At 35.8% G+C, this 19,186-nt stretch overlaps 2 protein-coding genes across 2 annotated transcripts; one reads left to right on the top strand and one right to left on the bottom strand.

Annotated features, from left to right (window-relative positions):
- Positions 1-12: 12 nt before the first annotated feature.
- FKBP7 (FKBP prolyl isomerase 7) lies at positions 13-4,246 on the top strand. Its single transcript, XM_065751140.1, has 4 exons — positions 13-270; positions 1,006-1,157; positions 3,580-3,713; positions 4,023-4,246. The coding sequence occupies exons 1-4, from the start codon at positions 80-82 to the stop codon at positions 4,182-4,184; spliced, it is 639 nt and encodes a 212-aa protein (XP_065607212.1). The 5' UTR covers positions 13-79; the 3' UTR covers positions 4,185-4,246.
- Positions 4,247-5,743: 1,497 nt separating this feature from the next.
- Positions 5,744-13,757, bottom strand: PJVK (pejvakin). The gene is made up of 6 exons (XM_065750531.1): positions 13,535-13,757; positions 11,113-11,308; positions 9,233-9,374; positions 8,446-8,563; positions 6,611-6,715; positions 5,744-6,292 (listed from the first exon to the last, which is right to left on the bottom strand). Exons 1-6 carry the CDS (start codon positions 13,743-13,745, stop codon positions 5,991-5,993), a joined length of 1,074 nt encoding a protein of 357 aa, XP_065606603.1. The 5' UTR covers positions 13,746-13,757; the 3' UTR covers positions 5,744-5,990.
- Positions 13,758-19,186: the final 5,429 nt, after the last annotated feature.

Genomic DNA, 19,186 nt, shown 5'->3' with positions numbered 1-19,186 from the left:
GAGCCGCCCACCCGGGCGGGGGGAGTGAGGAGGCTCTGCCCCTCCGCCCGCGGACGCAGTGCCACGCCGGCGAAGCGCGATGTGTCGCGGTCTGAGCCTGCTCCTCGCGGCCGTAGCCCTGCTGGCGACCCCGGCGCGGGCCGAGGAGGAGGTGAAAATTGAGGTGCTACACCTCCCTGAGAGCTGCAGCCCCAAGAGCAAGAAGGGAGACCTGCTAAACGCTCACTACGACGGCTTCCTGGCCAGCAACGGCTCCAAGTTCTACTGCAGGTGGGCGCGGGGCGGCGGCGGACGTGGCGCGGCCTTCCCCGAGCAGCTGCCTCCGCAGGGACATTGCTCCTCTTAGGCTCGTTTATCCCTCTAAACCTAGAGTTGAGGATTCCCGACGGGAAGCGGTACCACGCTGAGGCAGGCGCCTGCTAGTTTGCTGGAAACAAGCCGTTTGGGGCAGGAATTTACCTGCACCACACGCTACTGCACAGTAGGCCTGGAGCCCCAGCACCAGGCCAGCGATGTCAGTCTACAGCTGCGAGCACTTTACTCCTTGTCCCAGACTGCCTCGGGGAAGCCTGCCTGCCTTCAGGCTCGTCCCTTGCCTATGTTTTGATAGATGTTACAGGCAGTAGCCTAGATTATGACCGAGCTGCAGTTCATCCTTCTGCTTCTATTATTGAAGAAAAAATCCATAGAGGATAACTCTACATTTAATGACCGTTTTCCTTGCACGTTTTTGCCCATCGTAGTGAATGTTTTTGGCACAAAAGCCCTCTGACTTACACACTTAATTGAAAACATAGCAGAAAAATAGTGTTATACTTAAGAATATTTAGATTGCAATAATACCTTGTGTTTTATAACAGAATCATAGAATGGCGTGGGCTGGAAGAGACCTTAGAGATCATCTAATAACATAATGCACACTTTAACTGACTGATAATCAAAAGTCATTTAATATATATATAAACAAATTCTAAATTTGCTGTTATCCACTCAATTTTTTTATAGTCGGACGCAAAATGACGGTCATCCGAAATGGTTCGTTCTGGGTGTTGGACAAGTCATAAAAGGGTTGGATATTGCTATGATGAATATGTGTCCCGGAGAAAAACGGAAAGTGATCATCCCTCCATCATTAGCATATGGACAGCAAGGATATGGTAAAAAAAAAAAAAAAAAAAAGAAAAGTTTGAATACTAAACTTTTGTTTGCTCTGGTGGTTTTTGTTTTACCTTCAAATGAACATACAGTATTGTAAATGACTAAGAACTGGTGCTTTATTTTTTGTAGAACACTTGAAGTGACTGGAGCTGCATAGCTTAATTGTTCACATTCATATGTGGTTTAAGTAGTCCTTATCACAGACTGCCACCCAAGCTCTGCATTTTGCATCAGAGTTCCCAGTAGATGCTGCCAGCCTTGGTTTTGTGATTGTTGCCACAGTTCCAAAAACATACGGCCAGAGAAGATTTCCAGGATTTATATATGCATTTTTTCTTACTATATTATCTTAAAATCATTAAGGTTGGGAAGGATCACCAAGATCATCTAGTCCAGCCATCAACCCATCACCACCATGCCTGCTAATCCATGTCCCTCACCTCTCTTTCTGAGAGCATTTTTTTCCTATTATTCAACCTGAAATTGTACCCTATTCACATCCAGATTATGTTATTTCACTCCTACCAGCTTAAGCCTCTTAATAATATTCTTCTGAGCAAAATGGTATGTAATCCCATTCATACCACTGAATCAGTTTAACTGGACATTGTTTGATTAAAAGATTGCTTACACTCTGGATAGTTGATTCACAACATAATCATGTAGCATAATCATTGCATCAATACAGTACATGAAATCAGATTTGAATTTATGATACTTAAGTGTGCAGATTTTTTTTTTAAGTCATTTTTCTTTATTGTCTCGGCACTCAACTGTAAATAAATGCAGCCCTGGTTTGAGTGTAGGAGTTTCATTGAAAATGCAATTTCAGATGTATAGTAATTATTTGGTAAATGTTATTGTGTTAGAATCTCACACACCAGTTCTGTTTTTGATACAGTTCCACTCCAGCCAATGAAGTTTAGTAGGAACAGATTTTTAACCCTTGAGTGTAATGTTTAATAAACAAGTCTTGCGACAAGGAGAAACACTGACAGAATAATACAGTCTTAATTTAATACTAACATTAACTGTTTGTTCTAGGTAGCACATCAAGAAACTATTGTATTCCTACAACATACCTGTCCTCTATCTCGGCATATTCCTGCATGTTACAGAAGATGCCTGCCTAATCTTGAGTTAGAAAAGATGCATGTGGCTTTCTAAATCTTTACATACCTTTCCTTTGTCGGTATGTATATTTGTAAACACTGGCACTGAATTCTAACTCTCTATCTTTATTTGGTAAGTAGTGTACAAACAGTGGCATACATTCAGTTGAATTTAAAACTTCTACACATGCAGGCTTGTAAAATTAAAATTGTTTGAACTTTAAAACTTGTAATTCTTAATATCAATATTTTAGATGAGAAGTGTACATAATAGTTTTGTTTGCCTTGTTTCTTTAAGTAAAGTATATTTAGTTTTTCTTCAGTTTAGGAAGGATGGTCACAAGCTTAACATTCTGTCAAAATTCATGCTCACTACGTCATACAGTGTCACAACACTAGCTTTGACTATGAGTAGATTCAGCTTGCATGTTCATGTTTTAATATTATGCTGCATGATTTCTAGAACTTTTTTTGGCTTTATTTTCAGACCTGGTCAGTTTATTCCTGTCTCTTTCAATTCTTTTTTTTTTTTTTTTTTTTGTCCAGATGCACTATACAGTGACCTACGTTTATAGGCAAATACTTTGAGATGGGAATGATACTGTCTGTCATTTTCTGGTGTTTTTATCTAGGGACCAGAGGAAATATCCCAGTTGTTCTTTAGGACTTTTCTGGTTGTATGGTTTTTTGGGGGTTGTTTTTATTTTTATTTTCAAATACAAATCTGATTAATTACATGCTGTTGCTTCTTTCTAAAGAAATGCGTATTTAAATCACTATTTTGCATAATGTCCTTTAATCGTAGGTATAATTCATAGTGAATTTGTAAAACCTTATATTACCTGGTTGTTTCTTCATACAGAAAATGCATATAAGCCTTGGTCTTGTACCATAATGTTTTAAATTATATTGCAGATATTAAGTAGATACATACATCTTAGAATCAGTCTCTCATTACACCTCACTGTAAGGCAGTATATGAAATAGTCAGAACATCAGAAATGTTTGCATCATGAAAAACAAATACTTCTCTAAGTTGGATACATCTTCATTTTTGAAAATGGGTATAAGCAATATGATTTTCAGGGAAGTATATTCTTTTCAAGTCTCTCTCAAAACAGTTTATCTAACACAATGACCTGCTCAACCCATGTCATGCCAGAACATGAGCTGATAAGTCTGACTGTGCAGTATGTAAATCCAGTGTTTAATCTGAATATTAATGCAATCTTTTGTAAGAAAAGTTTACCATATGTGCGATCACTGAACATATATGATTCCTTAAATGTGTTTTTTCTTTTATTCACAGCACAGGGCAAGATTCCACCAAATGCAACACTGATCTTTGAGATTGAACTTTATGCAGTAAATCAGGGACCTCGCAGTGTTGAAGCATTTCATCGAATAGACAAGGACAGTGACAAGAAACTCTCTGAACTTGAGGTAATCTGACGTAATTGATTTGGAATTGATTGTATTTAAAAAACTTTGGATAATCATAATGTTACCCTTACACAATAAGCTGCTTTTGACACAGTTCATCATGGAAAGCTTTTGTATGCTTACACAAACTAAACGGTGTCATGCTGACATTTGCTTTACTAGTATGTCCCAGACTTGGTAGGGAAGAAGCTTTCTGACGTGCCTACTCTGGAGTCACAGTTACTCACGTGTTTACCCCAGTGTTCTTGCAGGTAGCTGCTGAGTTCTGATATAAAAGCCACAATAGCTGATTTTTTTTTTTTCATTTAGATAAGCCAATATTTGAAAGAAGAATTTGCAAGAGATGGCAAGAAACGTCATCCCTCAGTCCATGATGAAATTTTAGCTGATATATTTAAGAAGAATGACCATGATGGAGATGGCTTCATATCAGCAAAGGAGTACAATGTCTACCAGCATGATGAACTCTAACTACCTGTAAAATCTTTGGCAGTTTTATGGACACTAAATTTTTACAAAAATACAAAATAATACTTCATCACAGAATATTTTGTTGATTTTTTTTATAGTAGCATCTTTTTTATTCCTAAAGTAACTGCAAAAATATTATTTTTAACATTTAGCTAATAAAATATTTTAGATGTTACAAAATAAATAAAATTGGAAAACAGCAAGATCTATAGCTGTGTCATTTCCTAATCTACACTACTGATCACTGGATGTGCTTTTCTGATCAAAATGATTATATCTGTCTCATCAGTCACAAAAAATTGTTCCAGTACCTGTTGACATATTTAGAAATTACTAATGAATACTTGTAAATTCCCTGTAAAATAAAAAGGCAAAACAGAACCCCAGGAAGGTAACTCTGCAGGGAGGTTTTCTGTGGCTTCTAGGCCACTGTAGCATTTTTATCTAAAAAAGCCTTAAAGGAAAGGAAATTGAAATTTCAAGATAAAAATACAAATGGTTTTAAAACAAAATAGCTCTAAAATATTATGTTGAACTTTGCTGTTTATGAAAATACAATATATTTAAGGGGGTTTTTAAATTTTGACTGCAATAAATTTGCTAATACAATGTAGCGCTCTATGTCTGGCTAACAGTTAGAAACTTGTAATACCATGTTTCATTTGAAGTGGAATAGGAGATACTTATACAGTATAAGCATAAGTATTTATCTGGACATGAATCTAGTTTCCCTCATTTTGGAAAGAACAGAACAAAGAAACAATGATAGTTAATAAACAGTACTTCCAGGTAATGAGTTGTTCTTCTTACGCAGGCATCATCATAATACTTGTATAATGTACTTATCTACTCAGGGAAATGATCATTTATTTCATCATGGAAGAGTCAGGTGTACACACAGTAAAAATGGCAGCCCAGGAAAAAAATGACTTTCACATATGGCTTTATCCTTAAAATCTTTCTAAAATATACAAACAAAATTTATTTTCCTGTTTTAACATAACAATGGGAAAGCTTGAACTGTACACGAATCAACTGTGTTACCTATCTCTGTATTGGACGCTGTTGTGTAGTGCCCCCTGGAGTATATATTCTCAACAACACATTTATTTCTTGAGCTTGAGAGCTACTTAGAAAAAATTTCAGCCTGAAGTCTAGCTGGAAAGGTTTAGTTCTGTTTATAAATTTCTTGAGCTTTTTCTGTCAAACATTTTTTTTCTGAACACATAAGTTGTGTGAAAGTCAAGAAAAGCTATAACCTAAAATCCAAGTGCTAAAAGTAGGATAGCTGATACTTCTTGAAACTCCTAACCCCAGTTTTAGTAATTCCCTTTTGTAAATGAAACATTAGACTGAGCTAAGTAAGTTTTAGCATGTTTTTTAATCTGATACTTCAATTAAACATTCATGAGAACACTAAATTATTAACAAATATTCTCATTTTACCATTATATGCTGATGTAGATAAAGGCAACATTTGGATGCTTAAGAACAAAATTGTGTAAACAAATTATTTATAGGTAAGTTATAGCATATATTTTGAAATTACTAAAATTCAGTTTAAAAGTACATTTTTCATTATGATAATGAAGTGTAAAAGATGAAAAGCAAAACCTCAGGGAATGCGTGAGAACATTTTCAAGTCATTAAGGTCACTGTGAAGCAAGTTGAAAATAATATTCTAATAAAGTATTTTGCACTTCCACTATTTTGCATTTAAACCATTTGACTCACATTTAATAACTCTGAAAATTTTGTGGCACAGTAATGCCCATGTCGGTAACAACAGGCACTTACCTAGAGCAGTCACTTCACTCTCTTATGCCAGAGGTCGAAACAGGGCACGGCATGCAGTCGTACATACTTTTGTCCATTAAAAGAACACTCTAGGCATCCATAGACTGTTTCTCTTTTAGAACTCCCCATTCCACAAAGGACACAAGGACCTTTGGGGATGTTGTTATTAAGTAAATTAATTCGGACATGAGCCCCTTCTCGGAGATAGCTTGTAGAGAGATCAGTCATGCTTGCAGCTTTTTCATAATAGTCTGTAAAAAGGTCCTCTAAGTAACCATCAGAGCTAGGGATGATACCCACTACTCTTTTATCTGAAAAAGAATGCACGCACACACACAAAACAAAAACAAACAAAATATTAATTTGTCATTACTTTATGAAGTATTTACAAAACAAACTGTGAATCAACTGATGAAATAACAACTGATTCATGAATCACATGAAGAATAAGATATAACAGAATAAGAACTACATCTATTTAAGAAAAAAAATGTTAACATAAATTTGATCACTTGAAAATCATTTCCTACCAAGAAATTAATTAGGTATATTTTACTTCAAGATTTCCTTATTTAAATACACAAACTAAAAACGAAAATACACTTTTTATATGTTATCAAAAGACATACTTCGATGAAATAGACTATTCTTTAATCTCCTCAATTTGTTCATTGAAAAGGATCCAGATTTCTCTTTTTCAAATCCCCCCTTTGCAATTGGAGTAACGCAGAGTTCTGTAAAAATTAAATGTAAGCTTTTAGAAGAATGCAATAGCAAAGCAATAGCTGCACAACACAATTTTATGTTTTTGGGTTTTTTAAATCTATAATAGGTTGATAAAGTTAACAGTATTAAATTCACTTTCACTAATGGCCAGTAACACTTCCTAATACAAATCTGTACAGAGTAATAGCACAGAATCAAATGATGTGGAGTCAGTGAAAATTTTAACATGTGGCTTCCAACTTAACATTTTCAGAGTTTAAGAGTTCTAAGGAATTAAGATAGTCAATATCTTATTAATGGAACTCCTATACCTGAAGAAGAAACATCTCTTTATAGAGACCTTAAATTTGAAACTAAAAATAAGAAAAGATAAGCGAGGCTGTGAGTTGTATAGTCTTCTCTTCCAGTGCAGAATCAGCTGACAAAAGTGATTTTTTAAATTAAGAGTATCACCTTAGTTTCTATCCATAACTTGAGAGAGAATCTCAAAAGTAGAATATACGTAAAATGGTCTGCATGAAACTGAAAAAGCCAAGCCTCAAATGCTAGTTCTTTTTAATTATGCAGATACAAAAACTCAATTAATAGATCATTTCCCCAACTTCAGCAAAAACATTATTTTTGCACATGTTCCTAACATTGCATAAAGGTAGAATAAAATTATGACACTTAAAAACTGGTAAATTATATTGAGATTTATAAAAGTGAATGTAAGGAGCTACTGTACTGTATTATCTATTACTTTTAATTGGGTAACTATTCACAGTTGGGAGTGTATTTAAATATTTTACAAAATAGCAGACGTATCTCACTGCTCATAAACAAAGTGCTTTAATATGCAGAGTTTCTGTCTTGGAATGTAAACACTGTATATGCTAGAGGATACTTGCAACTTCTAAAGCAGATACTGCTGTATACAACTGGTACAGATCACTTGACTAATCATTTATCTCACTATTTAGAGAAAGCCAAAATACCTGAAACAGCTTAGTGACTCTTACAGACATCCTGGCATTTATGTACAGGTAAATCTGGTGTTTGAAACGTTATCTAACATTACGTGGTGTTATCATGTACTAGATCAAAACCTAAAGTCAAAATTCTGATGTATTTGAAGCAACATTGCTACCATTACAGGCTACACTTCAGTGTAAATAACATGAACACATAAGCCCCATCATTTCCCTAAAAATGAGAAAACTTACTGGAGCTGCATCCATTTTTTTTTACATTTGTTTTCAGTAATAGTGATTTGTGAACATCTTCAAAAAGCCATTTATGTAATGATGTATCAAACTGAAATTAAAGACCCAGCAACAACAATAACAAAAGTCTTTGTTTTGTTTAAAGGTACTGCATATTTTGTTCTTTATTTCTGTGTCTTACTTTCCCATTTTATGCAAAAGCTATCAGCCAGTCTTTAAAGGCCAGAAAAGTAAGCAAGTAATCTTTTGTTCCTTGTAAGTGGAGCAACTTGGGAAGGAAAAATCATAATAATAATTAAGTCTCATTATTTTTGAGAAATCTTTCCATGACAGACTGTTTTCCAGTAACTATCTCATTTATCTTTTAAAGAATTGTTTCCCTTAGAAAGTCAGACTACTTATATGCATAAGAAAGTGCATCCATTTTATGGAATTGGGGCTTATGCATATCAAGAGCAAGAAAACTATTTTAAAAAGTAGAAACACTATAAACAATAGAAGTAATGACACTAATAGTAATGCAAGCGACTTACCAAAATTACCATTCAAACGAATATAAAGTTCAAATACACTAAAAGCAATTGTTGTATGCGCAGGAAAAACAATGGCTTTGTCCCGTCCTTTATAATTTTGGTCTTCAATAATGTGAAACTATAATTTTGAAAATCATCAAAAGAAAAATTTGAAATCAAAATTAAAAATACAATTTAAAAAATACCTTAAAAGTACATATTGAAAATTATGTTACCAGGAGACTTTGAAGATCAGATTTCATAAATACTGTTTTCAAAAAACAATGTTATATTTCTAAAGAGGCAGTAATCTAACTTGCATCAGTTTTTTGAAAATTATGTGAATGACTGAAAAAAGGGCAAACCTCAGAAGAACATTTGAAGGTTCAATTATTCAAATGTATAGGGGAGGGAGAGGAGGAGGAAGGGAGAAACGGTACAGGGAGTAAGAGCCAACTCCTGAAATAATAACAACCTGAAATTGTAACAAGCTATAGAAGACAAATATAGTATGGAAAGATGGTTATATGTTTCTCTTTCAAACAAAAAAGAACAAATTTCCAAATTTTTGCTAAGACTTCACCCAGAGAAATGGCTCATTTCTAGACATCCTTTCATGCTTTTCCCATCCCTCACATAAACAATATGAATAAAATTCCAAGTTCTTATTCATTTTACATCAGTTCAATAACACTCATTCTCTTCAGAATTTTCTGCATTTAATTCAGAAAAAATGCAATACAATATAAAAATGTGCTTGTTATATGGCTTTTCATTTACGTAACAGAACATCATTGAATATGCTTACCCTCATTGTCTCTCCACGCATCCCAGTATGAACAGTTAATGAGCACTGCCTTGTTGTCCTAATGCTTTCCATGACTACACACAGAATTTCCATCCTACTTTTTCTTGTTTGATGGACTAGACAATGATCAAAGTTTATTTTTCTAAAATCAAGAGGGAGACAAGGAAGAAACTCAGAGATTATTAGCATTTAACAAAGCTTCTTGCAAAATTAGGAACTTTAAATCAGTAAATAAATCACCATAACCTATCTCATTGCTACAAAACAGCTGTGTGACAAAGCTTTTGGAAACTTCGTGTTGATCATGTTGATTTTCAGTGTCTAGGAACAAAATCAACAACAGATTCAAAGAAAGCCAATAATGTACAAATGTTAAAGAAGCTACATGAGCTATCTTGGAAAATTTCAAGTCTGATGCTGTACTTACTGACAGTAAGGAGGTATCAACAGACCCTAATTAATAACGTTTTAAAGAAAAAAAAGATGATATAATTCTATGACTCATATAGATTATATTTTTAAATTTAGTTACAAGTTTGCTGAGTAATAGTTTTAATGCTCTATCTTAGGCCTTCTATAAAAGGTTATGAAATTGAATGTTTGTTTTAGAAATGTAAAAATATATCTACAAAGTCTGGCAAACGATAAATGAATTAAAAACATGCTAACAGATACGAATGAACTGTAAATGCAAAATGTTACATAAACTATAAATACAGAATGATCATCAGACAAGGGTTCTTCTAAGAGAATCTCCACAGGCACTGGCTCTTAGTCTATTTTTATTGGAAGACTATGACCAATTCTTCCCAATGATCCCACTTCCAGTTATGCAAAAGCTAGATACAGTAAGGACTATGGATACAAAATGACATGCACTTCTTGGTAAATAACTGCTAGGAAACAAACACCTTTGAAAACACCGAATGTCACACCAAGAATAGTGAATCACAGAATCACAGAATTATAGGGATTGGAAGGGACCTCTAGAGATCATCGAGTCCAACCCCCTTGACAAAGCAGGCTCCCTAGATCGGGTTGCACAGGTAGGTGTCCAGACAGGTTGTGAACATCTCCAGAGAAGGAGACTCCACAATCTCTCTGGGCAGCATGTTCCAGAGCTCTGTCACCTTCACTGTGAAGAATAATTTATTGGGTTGCAATACTGAGATTCAATGGGATGAAACTGTGGCCAAGGGATAATCACTGAAATGTAAACTGGAGATGATCACCTACAAAAAGATCCATTTGTGCCAACACAAGAGTACTACTGACTCCAGCTTCAGTGTAAACAGCTCAGGAAAAACGGTGAAGAAAAGTACTACATTTATAGGAGCGCTGCATAAGATTATTAAAAACTCAATCAAATATTTTTGTTTGTTTTTTAATAAAAGTTCAGAAAATAACCTAATAAAATCTTGAATTATTTACATTAGAATTAATTTTGGCAACATACGCCTTTCTAGTTCATCAGACAACAACAAAGAAATCAGCCTACTTCCAAATGCTGTAGGTGGCTCATATCATTTAAAGTGAATTTCAAATCCGCCATAGTATGGAATAAAATACACTGGGTCTTTGATGGACTCTTCCTCTCTAGAATTCTTTTTTTTTTTTTTCTCAAAGATGCACTGTAATTCAAAGAAGAATTCATTCAGATAAATTACATGCTTGTTTTATACAGGAGGTCATGTGTATAAGTAGTGAAATTGAGACTCATTTGACAGACAGTTAAAGAAGTTGGAAAATATCCAATTTTAACTACTACTGATTGCCTAAAAATAATCAAAACCTAAAAATTTCTGTATTAATACATTCTCTTCAGAGAAGCAACCTAATTGTATGAAATATTATTGCGGAACCAAAATACATAACACTACCTTGAAGTAAGTTCTTTAAGCAATGTTGGTACTTCAACTTCATGTTTGGTCACTATGCCAAATGAAGCTTTGAAGGCAATAGAATCTGATCCAGCAATATCAAAACCAACATCGTTGATTATCTGATTTCCCCTTCTACCATTGAGTGAAACATCTGATTTGTCTTCATAGTTGAGCAACTGGTAGGATGAAACACCTGAGTAAAAGAAGACAATTATTGTGTGATGAGGATCTGAGCATAATATTTTTACAAAGCGTCATATGCTTCTAACAGGATATTTAAATTATTTGAAAATTCTATAGAATAAATGTAAAGAATAGACTAATGTGCACTGTACGAACTCCACTATTCTGATGAAAAATTCTCAGCTGCGTGGTGTGCTTATTTATCAGCTTTACTACTGATGACTAATGGAAACAGTGTTCAGGATCTCAGGGATCTCTCTACTTCTTATCTGCAGAATTGTGCCCATACTGTTGCATGGGATATGACTTAAGCGAGAAATTAGGGCCACATTTCTACATTTCTGTGTTCATTGTTGTTCTTCTATATCATGAGATGCAGGATAAACAGATAACTTGTGTGTTCTGAGTGTAATGACAAAGACTCTGAACCACAAAGAAAATGACTTAGCGAAGATTTCAAAGAATGTGAAAATTAGGAATAAAGCGAAAGATAATGTGGCTGATGAACACATCGTGTCCATGTACTAATAACTTGAGTTCAGCTCTGGTACCTAACAACTCATTGGGAAGACTTGTTATTCACAGGTAATTTTTCCTCCATTCTAATTTGTTGTAGAACTAAGTATTTTTTTGGAGATATTTACGAGTTTCCCATGTAAAACAAAGTTAGGAAATTCTGAAAGCTTCTAGATATAGTATACATTTGCCTCACATTGCTCTTCACTTTTGCAGCACAGGTCTACCAGTAACATTAACTTTGCCTTTAGCTGTTAACTAGGAAGTTCTGTCACAAATTCCATGTGTCCCTAGTGATTGTGGAGAACGTCAGTTTAATTTGAAGGAAAATAAGATATTAATTCTCATTTACTCCAACATTTATTGTCATCTATTACACAAAATCAAAATAGGTACCAAAGCATTTTTATAATGCTTTCTTTATAACCTTAAATAAGTTTCCATTACACTAACAGAAAACTATTAGAAAATATTGGGTGCCTGTCAAATTAATAAGAACAGGAGATTAAGCACACAATTATTTTTTTCTTATGTTTTTGAAGCTTTTTGGACAAAGTGACATTAGAAAGCCATCTAGAATTAATCCTGTTTGTCTGTTTGTTTGTTTTGTTACAAAAAGTCCTTCATGTATTTTTCATAATACTAAAAGATTGCAATGTTTATACTTGTCACATAAAAGGAAATTCAATTACAAATTCCTTCGTTCACATTAAAGGACAATACCTTCTGCACAAAATATCTAACCTTTACAGAAAATACTTTGTAATGAGATTTTACAACCTTTTCCTTTGACTTCCTAAATGAGAAATTTTTAACCTTTTTTCATTCAGAACAGCTGACTTGTCCTGAATGCAAGGCTAGTAGGATTTTCTTAATTGTGTTTGCATCCTGGAATCACCTATTTGTGGGGTGAACAGACATTTTTTCCTATGTACATACTGCTTCTTTTTAGTAGAGATTTTAGTTAACGTATTTGTTGTGTAATTAATACCTTTGTAAAAGCATACTTAAAAATAAATAAAATTAAGCAATTAAATTGTTTTGAGGAAAAGTATCATGCAGTTAGAAATTGAACTAACACTATAGGAAAGCACAAGAAAATATATGCAGTATAGCACAATTTTTATACCTTCTACTAATCAGAGAATCTTCTTGAAGCTTTCTGATATTGCATAGAAAAGACATATGAGGTTAAACTCTTTAAATATGAGAAAAATATTACAGATGTGGAATAAAGATTATAGAAGACCTGTTACTTGTTAGATTGCTGTTATCAAATGTTTCTGCTTAGTCAGAGCCCACTTTAACACATGATATCGCTAACGTGAAACAACTGCTGGTGTTTGGTCACGGCAATATATTTAAATGTGAGTAAACAGAGAATGGTTAATGTTAAAATCAATAGCAATTAATCAATATACAGCAATTGTCTATTGTTATTTGTGAAAAAGCCAACCCACAAGGCTGAATGAAGTCTGTTCAAAAATGTTGCTTGTTTTTTATATTTTTTAATACAACTTTTTTACACCTTTTTCCAAAAATCTTTTTTATCCAGCCTGACTTACACTTTTTCATAAACATTTATTAAAAGATTAAGCAAAATACATTTCATTACACAGGTACTGAAGAACCATTATACTACTTGTTCAGATCAAACCACTGCCATGTAATAATGGGAAAACATGCATTTTTCTGCTTTGAAGATAAATAAAAAACTTACCTGCAGAAATTTCTTTCTCCCCTTCAAGAATGTCTTTTAATGTGAAAGGTGTTGAAGCAAATTTAGATTTCTTCGAAACCAAACATTTTCTTTTCTTAATCACAAGGCTGAGAGGTTGGTACTTATCAGCTTCACTGAGGCTGGGCACTGGCACTAGTCTTCCTCCATCACCAACCTGCTTAACAAAGTTTTTGGTTGCAGCAGCAAACATATTACTACATTAGAAATGATAATAACAAAAAGCTCTGCCTCAAGTGTAAATTCCAGACCCAAAGCCCATGTCTTCCTTTGCAGTATTCTTCCAAACAAATTCTTAAAAAAAAAAACTGCCAATTTTTTAGATCAATATTTTACTTAAAAATACTCAAAAGCATCTGAATCATTCTGCTTCTAGAAGTGCTGCTGAAGACCTTTCTCAAAGACCTCTAACTAAGCTCTCTAGTTCTGCATCATTAATATTGTATTACCAGTGTAAACTGATAGGGAAATGCTTGTCCTTTCCACCGCAGTTTAATGCCACTATCTGAAAATCAAAATTACAATCTTAGAATGAAAAGACTACAGTTTCTGTGATCCTCAGCTTCCTACCAGGGGTCACTGAAGCGTTCCTGCTAATAGCAACCTTGCTGCAACCACATCCTGGCCTATTTTGCCAAGCAGAGTGCTTCAGTTACAGTTTTGTGGAAGCAGCAGGCCTGCTGCAGCAGTGTTTCCTTTCAGCAGCAGCTGCACAGCAGAACCTGGCCATGCTCATCCCAGATGTCGGTGGCATGAGTCTTGGTGGTACCATTCCAGTCAAGCAAGGCTTTAGGCAGAGGTTGACATTCAGGGCATTATTTTTTCCTCTCAAGGACTCCACTTGCAGGCCCCACAGAGGTACCTAGAGAGCCTGAATCAATAGGCAGAGACCAATGGGATGAAATTAAAGAAGACCAAGCACCTGGTCCTACACTTTGACCACAACAACCCTACAGGCTTGGGGCAGAGAGGCTGACAAGCTGTGCAGAGGAAAAGATCTAGAGGTCTTGGTCAACACTTGGCTAGCTGAACATGAGCAAACAGTGTACCCAGGTGGCCAAGAAGGCAAATGGCATCCTAGCTTGTATCAGAAATAGTGCAGCCAGCTGGAGCAGGGAGCTGATCTTCCCCCTTGTTCTCAGCTCTGTTTAGACCACACCTCAAGTGCAGTGTTCAGAGAACCCCTCACTATAAGTATGACATTGAAACCCTGGAGCACTTCCAGAGAAGGGCAACAAAGCCAGTAAGGTGTCTGGAGCACACGTCTTATACGGAGTGGCTCAGGGAGCTGAGATTGTTCAGTCTGGAGAAGAGAAGGCCCAACGGGGACCTTAATGCTCTTTATGACCTGAAAGGAAGTTGTGGCAAGGTGGAGGCCAGCCACTTCTCCCAGGTAACAGTGAGAGGATGAGAGAGAATAGCCTCAAGTTACACCAGAGATACAAGGAAAAATTTCTTCTCCAAAAGAAAGGTGAGGCTACCTAGGGAGGTGGTGGAGTCAGCATTCCTGGAGATGCTTAAGAAACACGTAGATGTTGTACTTAAGGACTTGCTTGCTTGCTCTAGCGGGTGCTGAGAAGGTGCAAAATGCTGCAGCTCAGCCTGCCATTCATATTCCACTGCACTAACAACAAAAATAATCTCTGTGCTTATTTACTCAAACAAAACACTTTAACAAAACCTGAAAGGCTTTAGAGAAAACTCTACAAAAATTATTAAATTAAAATTACCCATTCCATCTCGATTTATATTGATTTCATATAGATCTTATAATAACTGCTCGACAGGATAATATTTCTCCTACAAGTTATGAAGCTCAACTAGCACTGTTTAATCAACATGTGTTTATATGTCTCTCACTTAGTAAGTGGCCGTAGACCATATTCAGTTTGATCCAGCACTAATCTTGTAACGAGCAGTTTCATTGGATACACTTGCATGGTATTCACCTTCCTTATGTTATTCTTATACTATAGGTCAGAGAACTGGAACGCAACTATGTTATCTTCACCATTTCTGAAAATGTTTACTAACTTTGCATGTCTGAATGAAAATGAACTTAAACTCAGATAGCATTTCTCTTGAGAATGTTAAGCCCAAATCACTTTCATAACTTCTTAGCATATAAACAGGTGCAATAACTTAACAGAACTCCTTAAGTGCCTTTGAGTAATGTTACATACACTCAAAGATCTTTAAAAAAAATAGCAATAAAACAAGTGGTGTAAATATTCAACATCTAAAAGCCAGCAAAAATAAAATGCTACTGAAAAAAAAAATTGGGAAATTTCATAACATTCCAGCAGATGGCATGAGCATTTCCCTAAAAAGCAAGGGTGCCAGCAACACAGATTATGCTATATTACCCAAGTTAACAAAAATAACAACTACTGAGTCCAAAAATGGTCCTTATTACATGTATTTATCATTTTATATTATATACCTATTTATGTATTTATACCTATTTATATATTTATCATTTTATACAATGTACCTATTTGTAAGTAGGTTTAGAAGCTGCATTCATTCAAAGAACATAGTCTAGTCATCAGCTAGAAATTGTTGAATTACTATTTTAACAGAAAAATATTCATTAAATTGAATTATATGTGAGGTCAAATAAATGCATACAACTGAAAACTGTATTATTTTATGGGCTATTTTTCTTAATAAGATTTGTTGAACCTAATAAATACACTCCTCGAGTAGTGAGTTTTTCTTCCTGGAGATAGCTGAAGCTGCTAGAAACTTGTAGAGAGAAGAGGAGCCTCATGCAGGAAAAAAAAAAAAGGATCTAAACAGGTGAAGAAAAAATCTCTTAGTAACCAGCGCTGGCACTGGATAAACCCAGCGGGAAGGGTAGGCTTCCTTCTGGGAACAAGAGGGCCGTCTGTAATACCACTGTAGTTAGTAGATAAGCTGTGAAATAACATCCAAAAATAGCTATTATATATATCAGAGAGATTATACTTATATCATGATATTATTGGTCACTGATGTACTTCCATTTCATAATCTAGTGGCTTTCCAATCTATTTAGATGCACGAGAGAGCTGACTATGTGTGACCACAGCACACTGAGTTAGGGCTGAACTACTGTAGTCCAGACGTGGCCAAGCTTATATATTTTCTTTTATGCCCACCCTGATGAGTGCTGAAGACTTTGACTACTCTGCTCACAGCGGTCGGATCAAGCTTGGTAACTGTTAACATTTTTCCTATTTCATTGTGCTGGCTCTCAGTTTTCTCTTATGGACAAACGTTTTCTCTCTCAAAGTGCCTTTATTTGAGCTGCAGCATATGTGTTCTCCTTGTTAGATGGGTCTACTAGGCACTTGGTTCATGCCCTGGTAAGAACACACTGTAATTTTCTTTTCTGCAGAGCTGCTCTAGGCATAGTTCCACGGACTGCACTGAGCATTCTGCTGTTGCTCTTGGATTTCCTGTCCCTATGGGAATGCCCCTGAAGTAGTTGCATAATGCATAATTCCATCTCTTTTGCTGTTCTAAACGCTTTTAGCATCACTTGATTATAATTTGCAAAGTGAAGTCTGCCTAGCAGATCTCTTGTATAAGCAAAAAACAGTTTAATACTGTGACTTACATCCCTCTGGAGCCCAGTGCTGATGTGCTAAACTCTGGTCCAACAGTTTGTTGGACACTGCTGTCTCTTGGTGTGATGCTCACAGGAACTGCTGCTGAGTGAACTGTCTGGCACTTAAGAGACCATTGCAGGAAGAAAAGCAAGTTAAAGACAGGTGAAAGCTTCCAGCAGATAACTGCATGTAGGATTTCTTTATTATCTAGTTCGAATTCAATGAAACTTTAAATCAGTTCACAAATGCTGTTTCAATTATGCAGTATAGGGGAACAAATACATTAGCTATGGCAGTATATTAATTTTGTGTAGACTTTATTAAGCTCTCAGATTTTTCAAATCATAAAAAAAACACAGTTACTGCTTGTGTATCTGAAACTTAATTAGTTCATTATGGGAACCTCTCTAGGCAGCATGTGTAATAGACCATTTCAAAATTACAGAGCTCAGAAATTAAAGCCTGCTTCTCTTAGGAAGCCTAGTCCTGAGATGTTTTAAGTCTCCATATTTACAATATGATTTACTTCTGTCAGATCTTTTTGAATGTTTCACTACTATCTATATTCCCAGGGCAAAAAGATAAAAATTAAAAATTAAAAATTAAAAAATAAAATCCGGAGTGGCTTTGAGATATAGCTATTTTAATGGAATTTCATGTGCTATGTATATGGAACCTTTGTGTGTGAATGGTTTCTAAACCAGTTAGAAAGGTTCTGAAAGAAAAAAATTACACTGCAGGTATACAGCACAGGTATTCTGTGAGAGAGCCTCCTTCAGTGCTGTGTCACAGAACAGACTGCAGTAATGCACATTCATCATCCACACTGCAGTGCACACAGCTCTCCTGCCAGGAGGGGCTGTGCTGCAGTGTGGCACTCACCCAGCAATCAGTGCATCGAAGCTGACCTTTCTTTAAGCGTCACACCAATGAGGGGCTGCAAGATGTGGTATTCAACTCACTTCGGCTTCTGGTTGACCTCATCACCTGTTCGCCTTTACACAAACAGCTTCTGTTGACTGGATGAAAAGGGAACATGTTCCACAGCTCCTGGGTACCACCCCACTGCCCTCCCACAAGAGCTGTGCTAAGGACGAGGAGGGAGCACAGAGATCAGAGGGTCATTCACAGACTCACCTTCAGATTCCAAAGCATAGCTCACAGATGTGGATGTGAAGGCTACTTGATCTGTGCTTCAAGTGTACGCATTGAAATAATATGATATTAAATGATCACTGCCAGTTGAAGTGTACAATATATCCCAACTCCTGCTTATCTATAATTACCCTGATTTTATTGGCTATATTTTGAATGGGCAGATGGCTGCATTAGCTGTAAACAATTTATTAGTGAGAAATGCAAAAGCAGTACTCCAGGGAGAGATTTGCTGAGACAGCATACTTGCATTTAAACCCATTAACTAGGAGAGGGCACATCTTTCAAATGAAAGAAATGGTCTGTCTTTTGGTACATACACAATACTATATGCAATGAGGCTACTTTCATCATCTAGAATTAATAGGCTAGTGATGACAAATCTCTTGGAAACAGACTTCCCAGTGAGTTTTAACACAGGCTTATCACTGCCTTTCCTTTGTGGGATGCTGCTTCATGGGTTAAACCTTTCTGCCAGCATCTATGGGTGTGCTACACAGCATTGGAGGACAAGTCTGTGGGCTTGAACCTCAACGTCCATGAGGATGCAGAATTGTAGCTGTAGTGTCACAACATCCAATGAAAAACTACAAACCAAAGGACTTGTCTGCTGAGATACAGTTCAAATTGTCCATGCTTGTCTGGCAGATGGGCACTGGTGCAGCTTGTCCACAATACTCCCTTCAGCACATACACTGTGCTTCATGTATTGTTTTCATCTGAGCAGCATTTATTTTTGGCATTGCTGCTGGCTGTTCTGTGATTAACATCACTCTATGAAACCCACTGTATGTGATTTTGGTAAGACATCACTTTCCTGAGTAGGATCCTGTAAGAACCAGATGGTACTGTTAAGTACTCTCAGACCTTTTCATAGAGAGTA

This window comes from Cyrtonyx montezumae, unplaced genomic scaffold, assembly GCF_038088225.1.
Source record: "Cyrtonyx montezumae isolate F1298 unplaced genomic scaffold, pur_monq_1.0 scaffold_7, whole genome shotgun sequence".
Classification (NCBI taxonomy): domain Eukaryota; kingdom Metazoa; phylum Chordata; class Aves; order Galliformes; family Odontophoridae; genus Cyrtonyx; species Cyrtonyx montezumae.
Note: the sequence above shows the minus strand (reverse complement) of the source record. Positions and strands in the feature narration are given on the sequence as shown.

What these genes read in the sequence shown, in the direction of transcription:
- PJVK (XM_065750531.1), bottom strand. Translation starts at nt 13,745, where the DNA reads ATGTTTGCTGCTGCAACCAAAAACTTTGTTAAGCAGGTTGGTGATGGA. An exon ending in TCGTTTGAATGGTAATTTTG is followed by an intron (nt 6,716 to 8,445) that starts GTAAGTCGCTTG and finishes TAATTTTTACAG; the next exon opens with AACTCTGCGTTACTCCAATT. An exon ending in GAATAGTCTATTTCATCGAA is followed by an intron (nt 6,293 to 6,610) that starts GTATGTCTTTTG and finishes ATTCTTTTTCAG; the next exon opens with ATAAAAGAGTAGTGGGTATC.
- FKBP7 (XM_065751140.1), top strand. Translation starts at nt 80, where the DNA reads ATGTGTCGCGGTCTGAGCCTGCTCCTCGCGGCCGTAGCCCTGCTGGCG. An exon ending in ATATGGACAGCAAGGATATG is followed by an intron (nt 1,158 to 3,579) that starts GTAAAAAAAAAA and finishes TTTTATTCACAG; the next exon opens with CACAGGGCAAGATTCCACCA. An exon ending in AGAAACTCTCTGAACTTGAG is followed by an intron (nt 3,714 to 4,022) that starts GTAATCTGACGT and finishes TTTTTCATTTAG; the next exon opens with ATAAGCCAATATTTGAAAGA.